Raw genomic sequence first — 15,757 nt, forward strand, 5'->3', positions numbered from 1 at the left:
ATTTCATAAAATGTAAGATCGAGGGTGGGTCGTACATTCTATTGTACACATGATAACATTTTAACATAATATTTTATAATTTTATAATCATAATTTTAATGTAACACTTGTCTATTACATAATTGTAAATATGTCAATTGACAAAACACAATAATAATAATATTTGGATTTAATATATTTTTTAAAAATGATTCATTTTACAATTATAGTACACACACACAAAGTATATTATATGAGAGAGAGGGAGGGAGAAGAGAGAGATGCTGTTTTCCCTCATAGGGAAGCAAAGAGAGAGAGAGAGAGAGAGAGAGAGAGAGAGAGGACAGAGGGAAGACTCTCTGGTGCAGTTTGCCCTAAAGATAAATTCATAGCACCTTGAACTAGCTCAAAGTACCGGGAATGATGGAAGAGCCTCTTGACCTCTCATTGAAAGCACGAGGGTTGAAGTTGGGCTTCTTGTCTGAGAAAGGGCGTTGCCTGTTTGCTGCAAGGCACTTCGCACGAGGTTTTTCCGTTAAACCTGTTTACCTACTTCCAATATTTGTTTTTCTGAAAGCTAGGGCTATGAAGGGTTTTGTCTTCTTGTAATTCAAATAGTAATACGACATGGATATTGTCACCCCTAAAGTCACATTACCTAGATGCAAGCTAGGGTAGGGAGACAAGTGTTGCACCACAAACCCAATTATTTTACTCAACGGTAGCTTATGTTGAGTTGATTCAATCTAGACGCATCAACGCATTACCTGCTAACGTTTAACAACTCCTGCAATTTCAGGTTCCATGCTTTCTTAATACAAAACCTATTTCCTCCTATGTAACACCGCCTCCTATGTTGAATACCGTTTTGCCCTCTGAGTTACGTAGCCAATGTGTGCTCCCTCTTTTAAATACCATTTTGTGTTTAATTATGAAAAAAATCGGGGTAGGCCGTGCTTCCCCCCCTACCACCAGATAAGAACGGACAAGAGCTCAATATGTGCAGAAAAGCTGTCCTATGGTTGCTCAGAGCGGCCATGGAAGTATAAATGAGGTCAGTCAAGATGGAGCGGGTAAACTTTGTGGGAGAAGTAGCTGATTTCTCAATGGTATTGAGGCATCATTCCCTTGAGATTTGCAGGCAACCCAGTCGAACTAGTAGTACCAATCCATTTCGGACGGGGAATCTCAAGAGTTCAGAGGCATGAATATAGAGCCTTAAGTGCACCTCAACGCCTGGAGTACCGGTATATGGATATCCAATGATACATTCCAAACTAGTATAGTGGCTGAGCGCATATAAAGTATATGTGCCGATAAATATACCAAAAAAATAAAATAAAATTTAATAACAATTTTGGACTTCACATGTGGTTCGTTATATGATTATAGCACATCAACTAGCTAACGATTTGAATTTGTTACAGGTTAAGCACATCTCAACTTGATAGATTGGTATATGTAAAAGCTAACCTTCGTCTCTTGTAGTGACTTAAAGGCTCGGACACCATTGCCCATGTTAATTGAGGGGATATGTTATAGTGGAAGGTGAAGAAAATCGATCCTCAAGTTCTTAGAAAGCAGAAGCTTAGTCTTGAGCGATGGGAGTAAATTGATATATCATTTATCTAGAGACATACGAATGAGGACATAGCTTCGAGAGAACGAGAGACGCTTTTGACGCGTCACTCGTCCACAATCAAGGGCAGTTCCATGACTACCCACTAGTGCACCCTTGATTGCAACACATGATACACCCTTATAACACTTCCTCTACTCCACGCACATACATACGACGAGGTGGCCGTGACTGTGGCCGAGCTATGGAGACTCTTGCCACCAGTGATCATACTCGTGATTCTTTCGAGGAGATAGTGACAAGGGAAGATAGAGGACTCCTTCCGTGACAGTGATTTAGATGCACATAACGATGGTGAGAGCTCATAGTAGCGACTCGCGAGTGGGTCAGGATTTTTTATTTTCCATGCATGATGCTAACAAAGCTGCCAGCTGCCACCTACTCATTTTGAGAGCTTGGGTTTTTGTATTTGACTGTTGACATTGAGATTTTAGTCAATGAACTTTGAGACTATCTTGTCATTTGACATCGTAGATACACTTGTTGTCTTGACTCTTACTTGAATGATGAATCTAGGCCCTTCGATTTCATGTTTCTAATAATGGATTGAATTAAATTTTAGCTTAAGAAAGTGTTTTGAGTCTCTATTTTATGTTCAAGTTGATGTCTTGAAATAGATTTTACTTTAACAATGCATCTTCATCTTTCTCTTGGCAATGTTATAAATTTGGTATGTGTATATAAGAAGTGTCATTTCGATACCTTTGAGTTTCGACCAAAACACAAGAAACAAAACAAAACTTTCGAAATGACCACACCGACGAAACGTTTCATGTTACTATGCATCATCACTACAGAGGAGATTTGTAACCATTTCTATGGTAGTGACGTGTGGACGTAGGCTAATAATGGGCCTGGACACTTTTTCCCTCCTCAAGAGAATGGTCTCACATAACCAATGCCCCAAAGATACATCTCTTGGTCGCTCAGGAGCTTCGCTGCTCCGGTCTCATGGCCACATCTCGCATGAACTGATTTCGATTATGGATGTAGAGGATAGACTCCTCTTTAATCCTACAAGATAGCATTACTAGTTAGTTATTGCAAGAATGTGACAGGGCTTAAAGATAAGAGAAGTATGAGTTATTGTAAGAATACGACATACTTACTTTGCTTGCTCTCCCGAGAGAAAGATCCTATTTACATAAGATGTTCAACAACTCACAAGAATGCGGTTTGACCAATGTTGTTGATCTTTGTATAAAGGATGTAATATGTAAGAAACCATGTGAATTGGTTTATGAAACCAATTTCATTTCTTGGTCCAAAATCGACGTAGATCATCCACCTTGCAAATTCTAGCCCAATATAGATTCTATCTATTTAAAATATGAATAAGATGTGATAATGCGGCATGCAAGTAATACTAATAGTTAAAAAATTGTATCTCTCTCATTTGAAAGATATCTACAATTTATGATACTTTCCTCGAGCCTAGGCATGTAGTGGTAGAGTAAGCTCATTTTACTTCTTTCATGGTCAAACTGTAACCGCTCTCTACTGAAGGCTTACAAATCGGAAGACAAAATACACATTTTTAGAGCACTTAACTAAATATCATCAATGGACATTATTAGCAACATTAATATTGAAAATGACCAATAACACTTGACACCAGCATTGGGGCCGGAAAGAGTCACCCCCCTCCTCAATACATTTGTGTTTCTTGGAGTATTTATATGTACAAGTGTCACGGGCCAATAGGCAAGATTTCTCCTCACATGGAGTGAATACAACTCAAACAATAGGGTACTTGTCGATGAAGTCTGGACAGTCGAAGAAGTCCCAAATCACAAGCACACTCTCCCCTTCACTGGGTGCACACTTGCCTTTCATTGGTCTTCCGACTCCCGAGACTGTGCACCAACAGGCACGCCCGTACTAGCATAGGCAAAGGGGTACACCGCGGAGGGAACATTGCCTGGTTCTTCCAGATAAGCTTTGCTCCCAGATTCCGTGGTGTGTCTAACCTTCACTGGCACTTAGAAGTTTTGAGGACGCGGTCAGCACTACCATTGAGGGAAAAACTAACCACACTAGGAAAGCTTTCTGAGCATGGCTAGCATAAACATGCTTTATTCTTGCTCTACACAAAACTTAAAGAAATCTTTGAACTTAATTTAGCAAAGTTTAGTTTTACACAAATAAGAAACATAAGGCACCTAGTGTAGCTTGTAGTAGGGGTCAAAGGAGATGCAATCCTATCACCATGCAATCAGGTCCACCTAGTACAATAAGTACAGGTCTTGGTACAGCAAGTACATGCTTGGTACAGTTCAGGTACAACAGGTACAGTTTAGGTACAATAGGTACAATTCATGTACAATTTAGGTACAGCAGGTACACGTGCAGTTTGCAGGTAGGTATAGGGCAGGTACAGTACGTGCAATAGGGTACAATCAGCCATGTACAAGGCGAGTACAGTACTTGCAGGTAGGTACAATCAGCCAGGTACAGGGTAGGTACAATACTTGCAGCAGGTTAAATCAGCAGATTCAGCACATGGGCAGCAGGTACAATTCAGGTACAGCAGGTACACGGATTGTTTGTAGGCAGGTATAGGGCAAGTACAGCACACTAGAGCAGGTATAGTAGCCGTACAGCACACGGGCAGCAGGTACAATTCAGGTGGGCAGCAGGCGGATACAGATTGGAGGCGGGTACCAGGCGATGGAGAGAGAGGGATAGTAGGCGATGGAGAGAAAAAGTACAGCCACCATCCATGTGGGGAATAATTACTAATGTTCCATGCAATATCTTTCTTAAAGGTTATAAAGCCTTAATACCAATTTAACACTTATGGGCACCATTAAAAGAAAATGTCCAGTCCCTTTTTAAAATGTGTGTGAACACATTAGCTTCTAAATATTAAAGTTAACCATAGCTTATGGATTTTACATTTTAAAAGGGCCAAATGGTAATACTTACCACCTGTTCACACGCCACACCAATGTGTCAGCAAGCAACACTCCCACGGTACACTGGGAGCATCCCCGTCCAGTGTACTGGCACGGCAAAATAGGCAAACACGCAAACAAATCATGTGAAAACAAGTTTATGCATGTAGTCTCATAAATGCATGTACAAAAAGTTCCTGTCGGGCACAAAACTGGTGCGACAGAAATATGAATATATGTCGTGGTCTTCCTATGGAGTGACAATCTCATAGGTAAGACGCCATCTTGGCCATACACGGGTGGCACCAACATGCTCCCGTCCATACAGCACGAAGCAAGTCACACGGGTGGCACAAAACTGGCTCCCGTCCATGTGCCGCCGCAATACTGGTCACACACGGGTGGCACGTGAAACCGGCCTCTGATAGAAAACCAGAGTGCGGTAAAAGCTAACACCCGTCCACTTGTAGTCTAGATGAAAAACCAAACACAGATTGGAGCTAGAGTGCCCAAATCTGAATACACAACGACACCTGTTGGCCCCAAAGCTTGGCGCCCCTTGCGGTATTTCTTTATTCCATTAAAATAATATGTATGGCTGAGTACAACACAAAAACCAGCCAAGAGTTTACACCTGTAGTCCAATCTGACTGCCCACAAATCCTTCTCAGCACAGAGGATCTATGCACACAGATCTGTGTCCTCAAGCAACACACTGTGCCTCCCTCTGATCAGCCAAGTTCACAAAGCAGGCCAGCCATGGGCATACATCTGGCATAACTCATAAGCATGATACATCTTCTCAGCTCAACATACATGTGCTGTTCAATCCCTGTCTTAATCCCTTGTCAATCTGCTATACTCCTCCTCTCACAAGGAGCCAGATAACACATACCTGTAGCAGACATCAAGCAATAGAAAGAGAGATGGATGAACAGAGTCAAGGCTTACCAAGTTCAGCTCGTGAAACAACTCTGGAGGAAGCAACAGCACCAATCTGTGCCTGCAGGCACTTGAACCCACAATCCTGCTTCACACGTGTGCTTGCACTTGCCTGTATCTTCCTCCTGATGCTCACTCCTATGCTGTCCTTGGAAGTACAGATCTGAAAATCAGCACTGTACTTGATTGTACCGCCTCGGGATGCGTGCCAGGCGTTGTACTTGCAAAAACAGCCTGCTGTCCACTTCTGTACCAGCCTGAATCAGCCTGCACAAGTCTGTCCAGCACCTGTGAACTCTTCTGCAGCAACTGTACCTTCTGTACCTGGCTGCCCGTACACTGTACGGCAGCCGTACAGTGTGTACTTGCTGGAAAACACAATACACAGCCTGAACAGAGCTTCTGCGCAGCCACCAGCAGCAGCTCTGTGCGCCGCCAGCAACAGAGGAGAGAGAGAAAGAGAGAGAGAGTGTCCTGCTCTGGCCGTACAGTGCTGTACGGCTGGATCCACTCTGAAAAACAGCAGCCAAACTGTTGTACAGCAGTCGCCTCCTCCTCCTTCAGCTTTTCCACGCTAGGAATCACAAGCGCATGAGAGAAGCTCCACTTTTGCTACACGACTCCCCAAAAAGGGAGGAGAGAGAGTGAAGAGAGAGAAAACCTCCTTCCCAAGTTAATCCCTAGGGCCCCAACTTAATAAGTTCCCTAGGGCCACTAAGGCCTAGGGGCAACTTTTATAAACATTAAAAGTTAATGTTTTAATGTTCCCCCTTCACACCTAGGGTTGTCCACACATCTTTAAACACTGTCCGGGCATCCCCCATGTGAATCATAAAATATTCTGACCCTGCAACCACCATGCCCACACTTGTCCTGCTCCATTTTCACAGGGCCATGACATACCCCCCTCTTGAAAGATGGCAAGCGTCCTCGATTGCATTCTGGTGATGCATCAAAATATCCAAAGTGAAATATACAATATGGCAAGATCAGCGTCCCAATCTCTCTGAGCCATACGCATGTATCATCATTCACTGCAAACCAATGGCATAGTAATAGTCCAAGTTGTATACCACTGTGAACCATACATATCCACAAAAATCTCCATGTGACTAGTACACATATATCATAGAAGTCCCATAAACAGATGTACTGTCAGCCTCAGTACCTTCGGATGAGATAAAATCTGCACCAAGCGACCTCTAGATGTCATCTGAGCCTGTCTGTATCAAGGGAGTGGAGGTGCTACCCCCCTCTTGAGCATCAGGTAATGCTCCAGACCCATGCTCTGCTGAACCTGAATGAGCCACAATAAGAGTCGGCTCTAACTCAAAGGCATCGAGATAAAGCTGCAAAACCTGAGGTGAATCTGTTAAGTCACCTTCCTCCATCCACTTCGCATCCATCGGTGAATAGTTCTTGAACTTCACAAGATAGCGACGGGAAACTTTACCTCGTACCTTCCTTTCTTTATGTGCCAGTATCTGCTCTGGAATCAGAACCTCATCAAGTTCCTCAACTTCCGGCTGAGCCTCATCTGATACATCCTCAGGCACATCCCCACGGAAAGGTCTAAGAAGACTCACGTGAAAAGCATTGTGAATCCTCCAGTGATCTGGTAACTTCAAACGATAGGTTACCTCACCAATCTTTTCCAAAACCTGAAAAGGCCCATAATATCGCATACTCAACTTAGGGAATAAGCGCTCTTTACCCTTCATCTTCTTGAGTCTAGCCTTTTCAAAACGCAAAAGAACCCAATCACCCAATGCAAACTGTAAATCACGTCTGTGACGGTCTGCGGCTTTCTTTTGCTTCTGCTGAGTTTTCTGGAGGGCCAACTTAACTCTCCGATAAGCTTCATCCAAGCTCTCCACATACTGATCAGCCTCAAAGATCTTATCCTTTGTATGCAAAATGGGTGGAACCTTCTTCCCTCCTTCTACAATCTCAAAAGGCGCCTTGCCTGTCGAGCTATGTACAGTGTTGTTATATGCAAACTCCACCAAAGGAAGATACTTTTCCCATTGTTGCTTGTGCTCTGACACATAACACTTGAGAAGATCCAACACTGTAGAGTTAGCCTCTTCTGACTGACCATCTGTCTGTGGATGAAATGACGATGAAAACTTGAGAGTTGTACCCATGTTGTCAAACAACCCTCTCCAAAACAAACTCGTCATCCGTGGATCACGGTCACTAATGATAGACGTAGGCAAGCCATGATACTTGAAGATGTTCGCCATGAACAACTTCACCATATGATCCACTTTAATTGTCTTCCTCACGGGAATGAAATGAGCCTGCTTACTGAACCTGCATATGATAGTCCAGATGCCATCATTTCCCGTTTGTGTCCGTGGAAGATCAAATACAAAATCCATGGCAATGCTCTCCCAAGGTCTATCCGGAATAGGTAAAGGCTGTAATAACCCTGGTGTCTTCTGACGGTCAAACTTTACCTTCTGACATACGATGCATTGCCTCACAAAGGCATCAACATCTCTTCTCAAGGTTGGCCAATAAAAGAAAGTCTCCACTGCTTTGACCGTGGCGTCAATACCTCTATGACCTGCATACGGTGGAGCATGACTTTCAATCATAACCTTGAGTCGCAATGGCCTGGTAACACACAGTCTGCCATGCATCAATAAAAACCCATCTCTGAGAGTGTAATGCTCATGCCGCTGACCCTCAGACATCTGATCATACAACCTTTCAAAATCGTCATCATGGGCATACTGCTCTTTCATTTCATCAAGCTCATGATGATAAGCAAGTGAAACAGCAGAAACCTGTGGCTTGCGTGACAAAGCATCTGCCACTACATTCTTTTTGCCTTCCACATGCACAATCTGGAAGTGAAACATTGACAAAAAGTTTGCCCAACGCATATGCTTCTCTGAAAGCTTAGTCTGCGTGAGGAAGTAACGCAAGGTCTGATGATCTGTCTGTACAGTAAAATCAGCCCCAAGCAAGTAGTGTTTCCATGTAGAAAGAGCGTGAATTACAGCCAACATCTCTTTCTCATACACCTGTAAATGCTTCTCGGCATCTTGCAAAACTCTACTCTCATAGGCTATCACATGTCCCTCTTGCATGAGAACTGCACCAATGCTACTTCCACATGCATCACACTGGACAACAAAAGCCTTTCGGAGGTCCGGTAACACCAATACTGGGTCCGAAGTAAGCTTTTCTTTGAGCTTTTTGAATGCTGTAATTTCCCGATCAGCCCATCTAAACGGAGTTGCTTTCTTCGTCAAAGCATGAAGAGGTGAAGCAATTTCAGCAAAGTGCCGTATGTAACGCCTGTAATAGGAACACAATCCTAGAAAGCTGCGTACATCATGCACGGTCCTCAGAGCTGGCCAATTAAGTATTGCTTCCACCTTGGCTGGATCCATACGGACTCCATGACCAGACACAATATGCCCCAAGAAATGTATGTCCTGCAAGAAAAACTCACTCTTCTTGCCATGAACCACCAACCTATGGTTTCTGAGTTCTGCAAACACAATGGCCAAATGTCTTCTATGCTCTTCCTCAGTTTGTGAATGCACAATCATATCATCAAAGAATGTGCCCACAAACTCTCTATGAGGTCGGAAAATCCTGTCCATCATTCTGTTAAATGTGGCAGGCGCATTTGTCAAACCAAAGGGCATAACCAAGAACTCATACAACCCAAACGTGGTTCGGAATGCTGTCTTATGGACATCCTCGGGTCTAATGCGTATCTGATGATACCCGCTTTTCAAGTCAATACGACTAAAAACTGTGGAGCCCTGTAAGCGGTCCAAGATGTCATCGATCCTCGGTATGGGGAATCGATTCTTGATGGTATTCTTATTCAGCGCCCTGTAATCTATACACATGCGCCAAGAACCATCCTTCTTCTGCACTAAGAGCACAGGTGAGCAAAAGGGTGATGAGCTAGGCTGAATCAACCCCTTATTCAAAAGCTCCTGCACCTGACTCATAATCTCTTCCTGTTGGGCTGCACTAACACGATACGGCGGTCTATTCGGTGGAGTACTACCAGGAATCAGATCTATGGCATGATCTTCTGGCCTCTCAGGAGGTAATTCTCCTGGCAATGACTCGGAAAAACAGTCTTGAAACCCACTTAAGAAATCAGCCCTGTCCTTATCTAACATTGACAAATTAGACTTAGACTCATCATCCTGTGCATCCTTTACATAAATCAAGTACGCGGAAAGATGCTTTTTCATTACTGATGAAATCGCCGAAGCGGATACAATAGGAACAGATTCCCCTTTGAGTTTTACATCCAATACATGCTCTTTCCCTCTATGAGTCAGAGTAATTTTCCTATTGTAAGTATCCACCACCGCATGTACCCTGTGGCACCATGGCATCCCCAACAAAACATCACAGCCATCCAAAGGCATGATGAAGAACTCCTCGCTGTCCACATAGCCCTGCAAATGAAGCCGAAGCTTCCCAATAATAGGAGTAACAGGTTCTGCATACCCTGGACAAGCCATATTTGCCTCATGTAACGGCCCCATCTCCTCTGCGCGAATCCCCAATCGGCCAGCCAAATCCGGTGAAATGAAGTTGGCTCTAGCACCTGTGTCAAAGAAGATCAAAGCATTCTGATCTCTCACTTTGCCCCATGCCCTGCACAACTCTGTAGCTTCACCACCTAGCTGCTCACCCACAAGATCAGGAACTAAGCCTGCAGAAGGCTTTGGTTTCTTTGGCTTGGGCTCTCCTTTATTGTCAGGGTCCTTCTTGGACGTTCTCTTGGGACAATTGAATGACATATGCCCCTCTTCAGTACAGTAAAAACACTTTTGAGCATCTCTCAAAGCCTGTCTTTCCTCAGAAGTCCTTTTGGGCATTGGCAACTTCTTATACTTTGTCTCTGAAGTCCCTTTAGCATCACGCGAAGCATGCCCAAATTTTTCAGCTTTCTTGCTCAATTTCTTACTGCCTTTAAACCCAGATGAACCACCTGTGAGTAACGCATTAGCTGTCATAGCATTCTCAATCATCTGTGACATGTTCGTTACTCTTGTCTTTATACAATAATCGCGTACCTCCTTGGGCAGCCCACAACAATACTTCTCTACCTGCTCAGATAATGGCACGGCACGATAAGAAGTCACTGGGAGTAGTGCTTCCCAAAACTTCTTGTTATAGTCTTCCAAACTATCACACTTTGAAGCATCCAGCTTGTGCCATGCTGTCATAACATCCACCTCAAATGTAGATGTGAGCCATACAGAAGAGAAAACCTGTTTGAATTGGACCCATGTGGTGGGTGCTATGCCCTGCAAAAGAAGAGTAGACCACCACTGCAAAGCATTGCCCTTGAGAAAAGTGGCAGCTTTCCTCACCTTTGAGGACTCTGTGTAATTCCCACCAGAAAAAGCAGCATCAAACTGCTGTAAAAAGGTAAGTGCCTTCAATTTATCCTTGGCCCCACTAAAAGTGTCAAACTTCACTGCAGCTCCCCCTTCCTTGTAATCCTTCGCCTTGCCCATAGGCGTTAGATTATCATATGGAAGTGGTTTCGTAAGATTGCTGCCCCCAACATTCATACCCATCATTGGGTCAACATTTCCCATTCCAACACCAGGCATACCATACATCCCAGCCATGTTTCCATACATTCCACTATGCATACCTGGCTGCATGCCACCAAACATATTGCCTTGCATCGCAGGCTGCATGCTTCCAAACACATTTCCTTGCATACCGGACTGCATACCACCATACATATTCCCTTGCATGCCAGGCTGAAAATTGGCTCCAAAAGGCCCATACATACCCATGCCTCCCTGAGGATAACCCCCAGTCATGGATTGAAACACTGAGCCACCACCAAAGTACCCTGGATGCATGTTCTGCTGAGGAATAGGTGGCTGTCCATAGAAGGAACTCTGTGGGTTTGCACCAAAAGCATGCTGCATGTTCGGAAACTGGGCAGGAGATGGATCCTGTGGAGTGGTACCACTATGACCATGAGAAAGATTCTTCGAACGAACCTTCTTCTTCTTTTTCTGGGGCTCTGTGCGGGGCTCTGAGCGAGATCTCAAAAATTCAGCAAATCTCTCACTCTGTGTGAGCTGCATAAAAGTATCCATAACACCAGCCAAGCGATCTTTGAACCGAGCATCATCATCCTCTTTACTATGCACATCTTCTGGCTGTGTTACATCCTCATAAGGCTCAACATCTGCAGCCTGTTCTCCTGCAAAAATATCCTCAGATACATCTCTTTCAGGAGAAGACTCTTGCTCTTCTTCTTCTTGATAGAAGTACTCTTCCTCTGTATCAGACATGATTGCTGAATTTTCAGCGATGGCTTTCTCCAAAGCAACCACGAGCTCACCCCCTTCAGAAAGTTGATGATTGGTCCCGGCAACGGAACCTTGAAACCGGCCTCTGATAGAAAACCAGAGTGCGGTAAAAGCTAACACCCGTCCACTTGTAGTCTAGATGAAAAACCAAACACAGATTGGAGCTAGAGTGCCCAAATCTGAATACACAACGACACCTGTTGGCCCCAAAGCTTGGCGCCCCTTGCGGTATTTCTTTATTCCATTAAAATAATATGTATGGCTGAGTACAACACAAAAACCAGCCAAGAGTTTACACCTGTAGTCCAATCTGACTGCCCACAAATCCTTCTCAGCACAGAGGATCTATGCACACAGATCTGTGTCCTCAAGCAACACACTGTGCCTCCCTCTGATCAGCCAAGTTCACAAAGCAGGCCAGCCATGGGCATACATCTGGCATAACTCATAAGCATGATACATCTTCTCAGCTCAACATACATGTGCTGTTCAATCCCTGTCTTAATCCCTTGTCAATCTGCTATACTCCTCCTCTCACAAGGAGCCAGATAACACATACCTGTAGCAGACATCAAGCAATAGAAAGAGAGATGGATGAACAGAGTCAAGGCTTACCAAGTTCAGCTCGTGAAACAACTCTGGAGGAAGCAACAGCACCAATCTGTGCCTGCAGGCACTTGAACCCACAATCCTGCTTCACACGTGTGCTTGCACTTGCCTGTATCTTCCTCCTGATGCTCACTCCTATGCTGTCCTTGGAAGTACAGATCTGAAAATCAGCACTGTACTTGATTGTACCGCCTCGGGATGCGTGCCAGGCGTTGTACTTGCAAAAACAGCCTGCTGTCCACTTCTGTACCAGCCTGAATCAGCCTGCACAAGTCTGTCCAGCACCTGTGAACTCTTCTGCAGCAACTGTACCTTCTGTACCTGGCTGCCCGTACACTGTACGGCAGCCGTACAGTGTGTACTTGCTGGAAAACACAATACACAGCCTGAACAGAGCTTCTGCGCAGCCACCAGCAGCAGCTCTGTGCGCCGCCAGCAACAGAGGAGAGAGAGAAAGAGAGAGAGAGTGTCCTGCTCTGGCCGTACAGTGCTGTACGGCTGGATCCACTCTGAAAAACAGCAGCCAAACTGTTGTACAGCAGTCGCCTCCTCCTCCTTCAGCTTTTCCACGCTAGGAATCACAAGCGCATGAGAGAAGCTCCACTTTTGCTACACGACTCCCCAAAAAGGGAGGAGAGAGAGTGAAGAGAGAGAAAACCTCCTTCCCAAGTTAATCCCTAGGGCCCCAACTTAATAAGTTCCCTAGGGCCACTAAGGCCTAGGGGCAACTTTTATAAACATTAAAAGTTAATGTTTTAATGTTCCCCCTTCACACCTAGGGTTGTCCACACATCTTTAAACACTGTCCGGGCATCCCCCATGTGAATCATAAAATATTCTGACCCTGCAACCACCATGCCCACACTTGTCCTGCTCCATTTTCACAGGGCCATGACAGCACGAATCTGGCTCCCATCCATGTGACACCAAAAGACTGGCCCTTTCACATGGGACACTGGCCTGGTCCCATGTGAACATGGCACAAATTTGGCCGCTCTGTGGAGTGACAGTCCCGTAGAAGTGGCTCCAGAAATGGAGATGGACCAAATGGTGACATCCCCCCGGGCTTCTAAAGAGTTGTCCTCAACTGAAAAGCCTCAAGATATGCCTGCAAAAGCTGAGGGTAGTCAGCAAAATAATCCTTGTCTACCCACTTTGCATCAATTTGCAAATAATTTTTAAATTTCACAAGGTATGTCCTGGAGAGCTTCCCATGTGGTAACTCTCTCCTTGTGAAATACAATCTGCTCTAGCTGGAGGATCTTCTCAAGCTCATCAACTTCTAGCGGATCTTCTGTGACAGGCTCCTCTGGATCTGGCTCCACATACTTCCGCAAAAGACTCACATGAAAAGCATTGTGAATCTTCCAATGGCTGGGTAAAGCAACCCTGAAGGACACTTCATTGATCTTGTCAACCACTTTGAAGGGTCCATAATATCGAGTAGAAAGCTTTGGATATGATCTCTCTTGTCCTGGCCTGTTTCGAAGCCTAGCTTTCTCAAATTTCAGCAATACCCAATCACCTTCCTTGACTTGCATGTCCCTTCTATGCTTGTCAGCAGTCCTTTTATGCTTGTCTTGTGACCTTGCAATGGCTGTCCGCACCTAAGGAAAGGCCACATCCAAGTCACGCACATACTCATCGGCTGCAAAAATCTCATCCTTTGTATGAAGGATGGGTGGCAAGATCACTGAGCCACTCTGCCATAAATAATCTCAAACGGGGCCTTTTCCATGGAGGCATGTATTGTGTTATTGTAGGCAAACTCTACAAGTGGAAGATACTTCTCCCAGGCACTCTTTTGATCTGCCACATAACACTTCAACAAATCCAACACGGTTGAATTCGCAGCTTCACTTTGGTCATCCGTTTGGGGGTGATAAGCTGATGAGAACTCAAGCTTAGTGCCCATGTTATCAAATAAAGCCCTCCAAAAGAGGCTTGTAGTCTTGGGATCTCTATCCCCAACAATGGACTTAGGCATACCATGATGCTTGAAGATGTAAGCAAGAAAAAGCTTCACCATATGATCAACTTTTATGGTTTTCTTGACAGGCAAGAAGTGAGCTTGCTTGCTAAACCTGTCCACAATGGTCCATATAGCATCATTCCCATGCTGGGATCTAGACAAATCCATAATGAAGTCCATAGTAATACTTTCCCATGGCTGCGAGGGAATAGGCAATGGCTGAAGCAAACTTGGAGGCTTTTGCCTATCAAATTTCACCTTTTGGCAAGTAATACATACGTGTACATATGCCTCGATGTCTTTACGCATGCTTGGCCAGAAGAAATACCTTTTGATCATGCGTATCGTAGGTAAAATACCTCTATGACCAGCATAAGGTGGAGTGTGACATTCCTATATAACCTTTGGACACATATCCTTCACCACACATAAGCAGTTATCCTTCATAAGATAACCCTCTTTGATCACATAAGAGGCATGCGAGTGACCAGCCATTAAATCAGTCCAAATATGGGAAAAATTAGCATCCAAATGATACAAATGACGCATGGCAGATAAGTCCCCATGAGAGGTCACTGAAACTGCAGCTATATAAGGCTTCTTGGACAAAGCAACTGCCACCAAATTCTTCTTTCCCGGAGTATGTGCAATCTGAAAATGAAACATGGAAAGAAAGTTTGCCATCCTCATTTGCTTCTCCGAAAGCTTAGTTTGAGATAAAAAATACCTCAAGCTTTGATGATCTGTCTTGACTACGAATTCAGCCCCAAGAAGATAATGCTTCTATATCTTTAAGGCATGAATTATAGCCAAGAGCTCTTTTTCATAAATGTCCAAATGGATGTCAGCATCATGCAATCGACGGCTTTCATAAGCAACTGCATGACCCTCTTGATTTAGGACAGCCCCTATACAATTCCCACATGCATCACATTCCACCGTGAATTTGCTTTTGCAAATCGGGAACAATCAACATGGGCCCACAAATGATAGCATTTTTGAGTTGCAAGAAGGCATCTTGCTCATGCGAAGTCCATTTGAAGGTGGCTTTCTTCTTTGTAAGATCATGCAATGGTGAGGCAATATTGGCAAAATGCCTGATGAATCGCCTATAGTATGAACATAACCCAAGAAAGCTACGTACTTGATGTACATTTTGCAACTCTGGCCAATTTCGAATGGTTTCAATTTTAGCAGGATCCATTCTTACACCCTCTTTGGATACGATGTGCTCCAAATAGTGTATCTCTGAGAGGAAGAACTCACTTTTCTTAGCATTTATCAAGAGTTTATGCTTTCGCAACTCTTCAAACACTGTAGCCAAATGAGTCTTATGCTCTTTCTCATTCTTGGAGAAAACCAAGATATCTTCGAAGAATACACC

General features: G+C 44.2%; 1 protein-coding gene across 4 annotated transcripts in view; it reads left to right on the top strand.

The window, feature by feature from the left end:
* Positions 1-210: 210 nt before the first annotated feature.
* Positions 211-15,757, top strand: part of LOC147642383 (histone-lysine N-methyltransferase ASHR1-like) — a 113,427-nt gene continuing 97,880 nt past the window's right edge. For 2 of the 4 annotated variants that reach the window (XM_086805755.1, XM_086805767.1), the window contains exon 1: positions 211-505. In XM_086805755.1, the coding sequence (XP_086661881.1) occupies positions 400-505 (106 nt within the window). In that variant the 5' untranslated portion in view covers positions 211-399. The remainder of the gene's footprint in view (positions 506-15,757) is intronic. The other 2 variants (XM_086805761.1, XM_086805773.1) reach the window with 2 other exon arrangements.

This window comes from Cibotium barometz, chromosome 1, assembly GCF_041138505.1.
Source record: "Cibotium barometz isolate CiBa-2024 chromosome 1, ASM4113850v1, whole genome shotgun sequence".
Classification (NCBI taxonomy): Eukaryota; Viridiplantae; Streptophyta; class Polypodiopsida; order Cyatheales; family Cibotiaceae; genus Cibotium; species Cibotium barometz.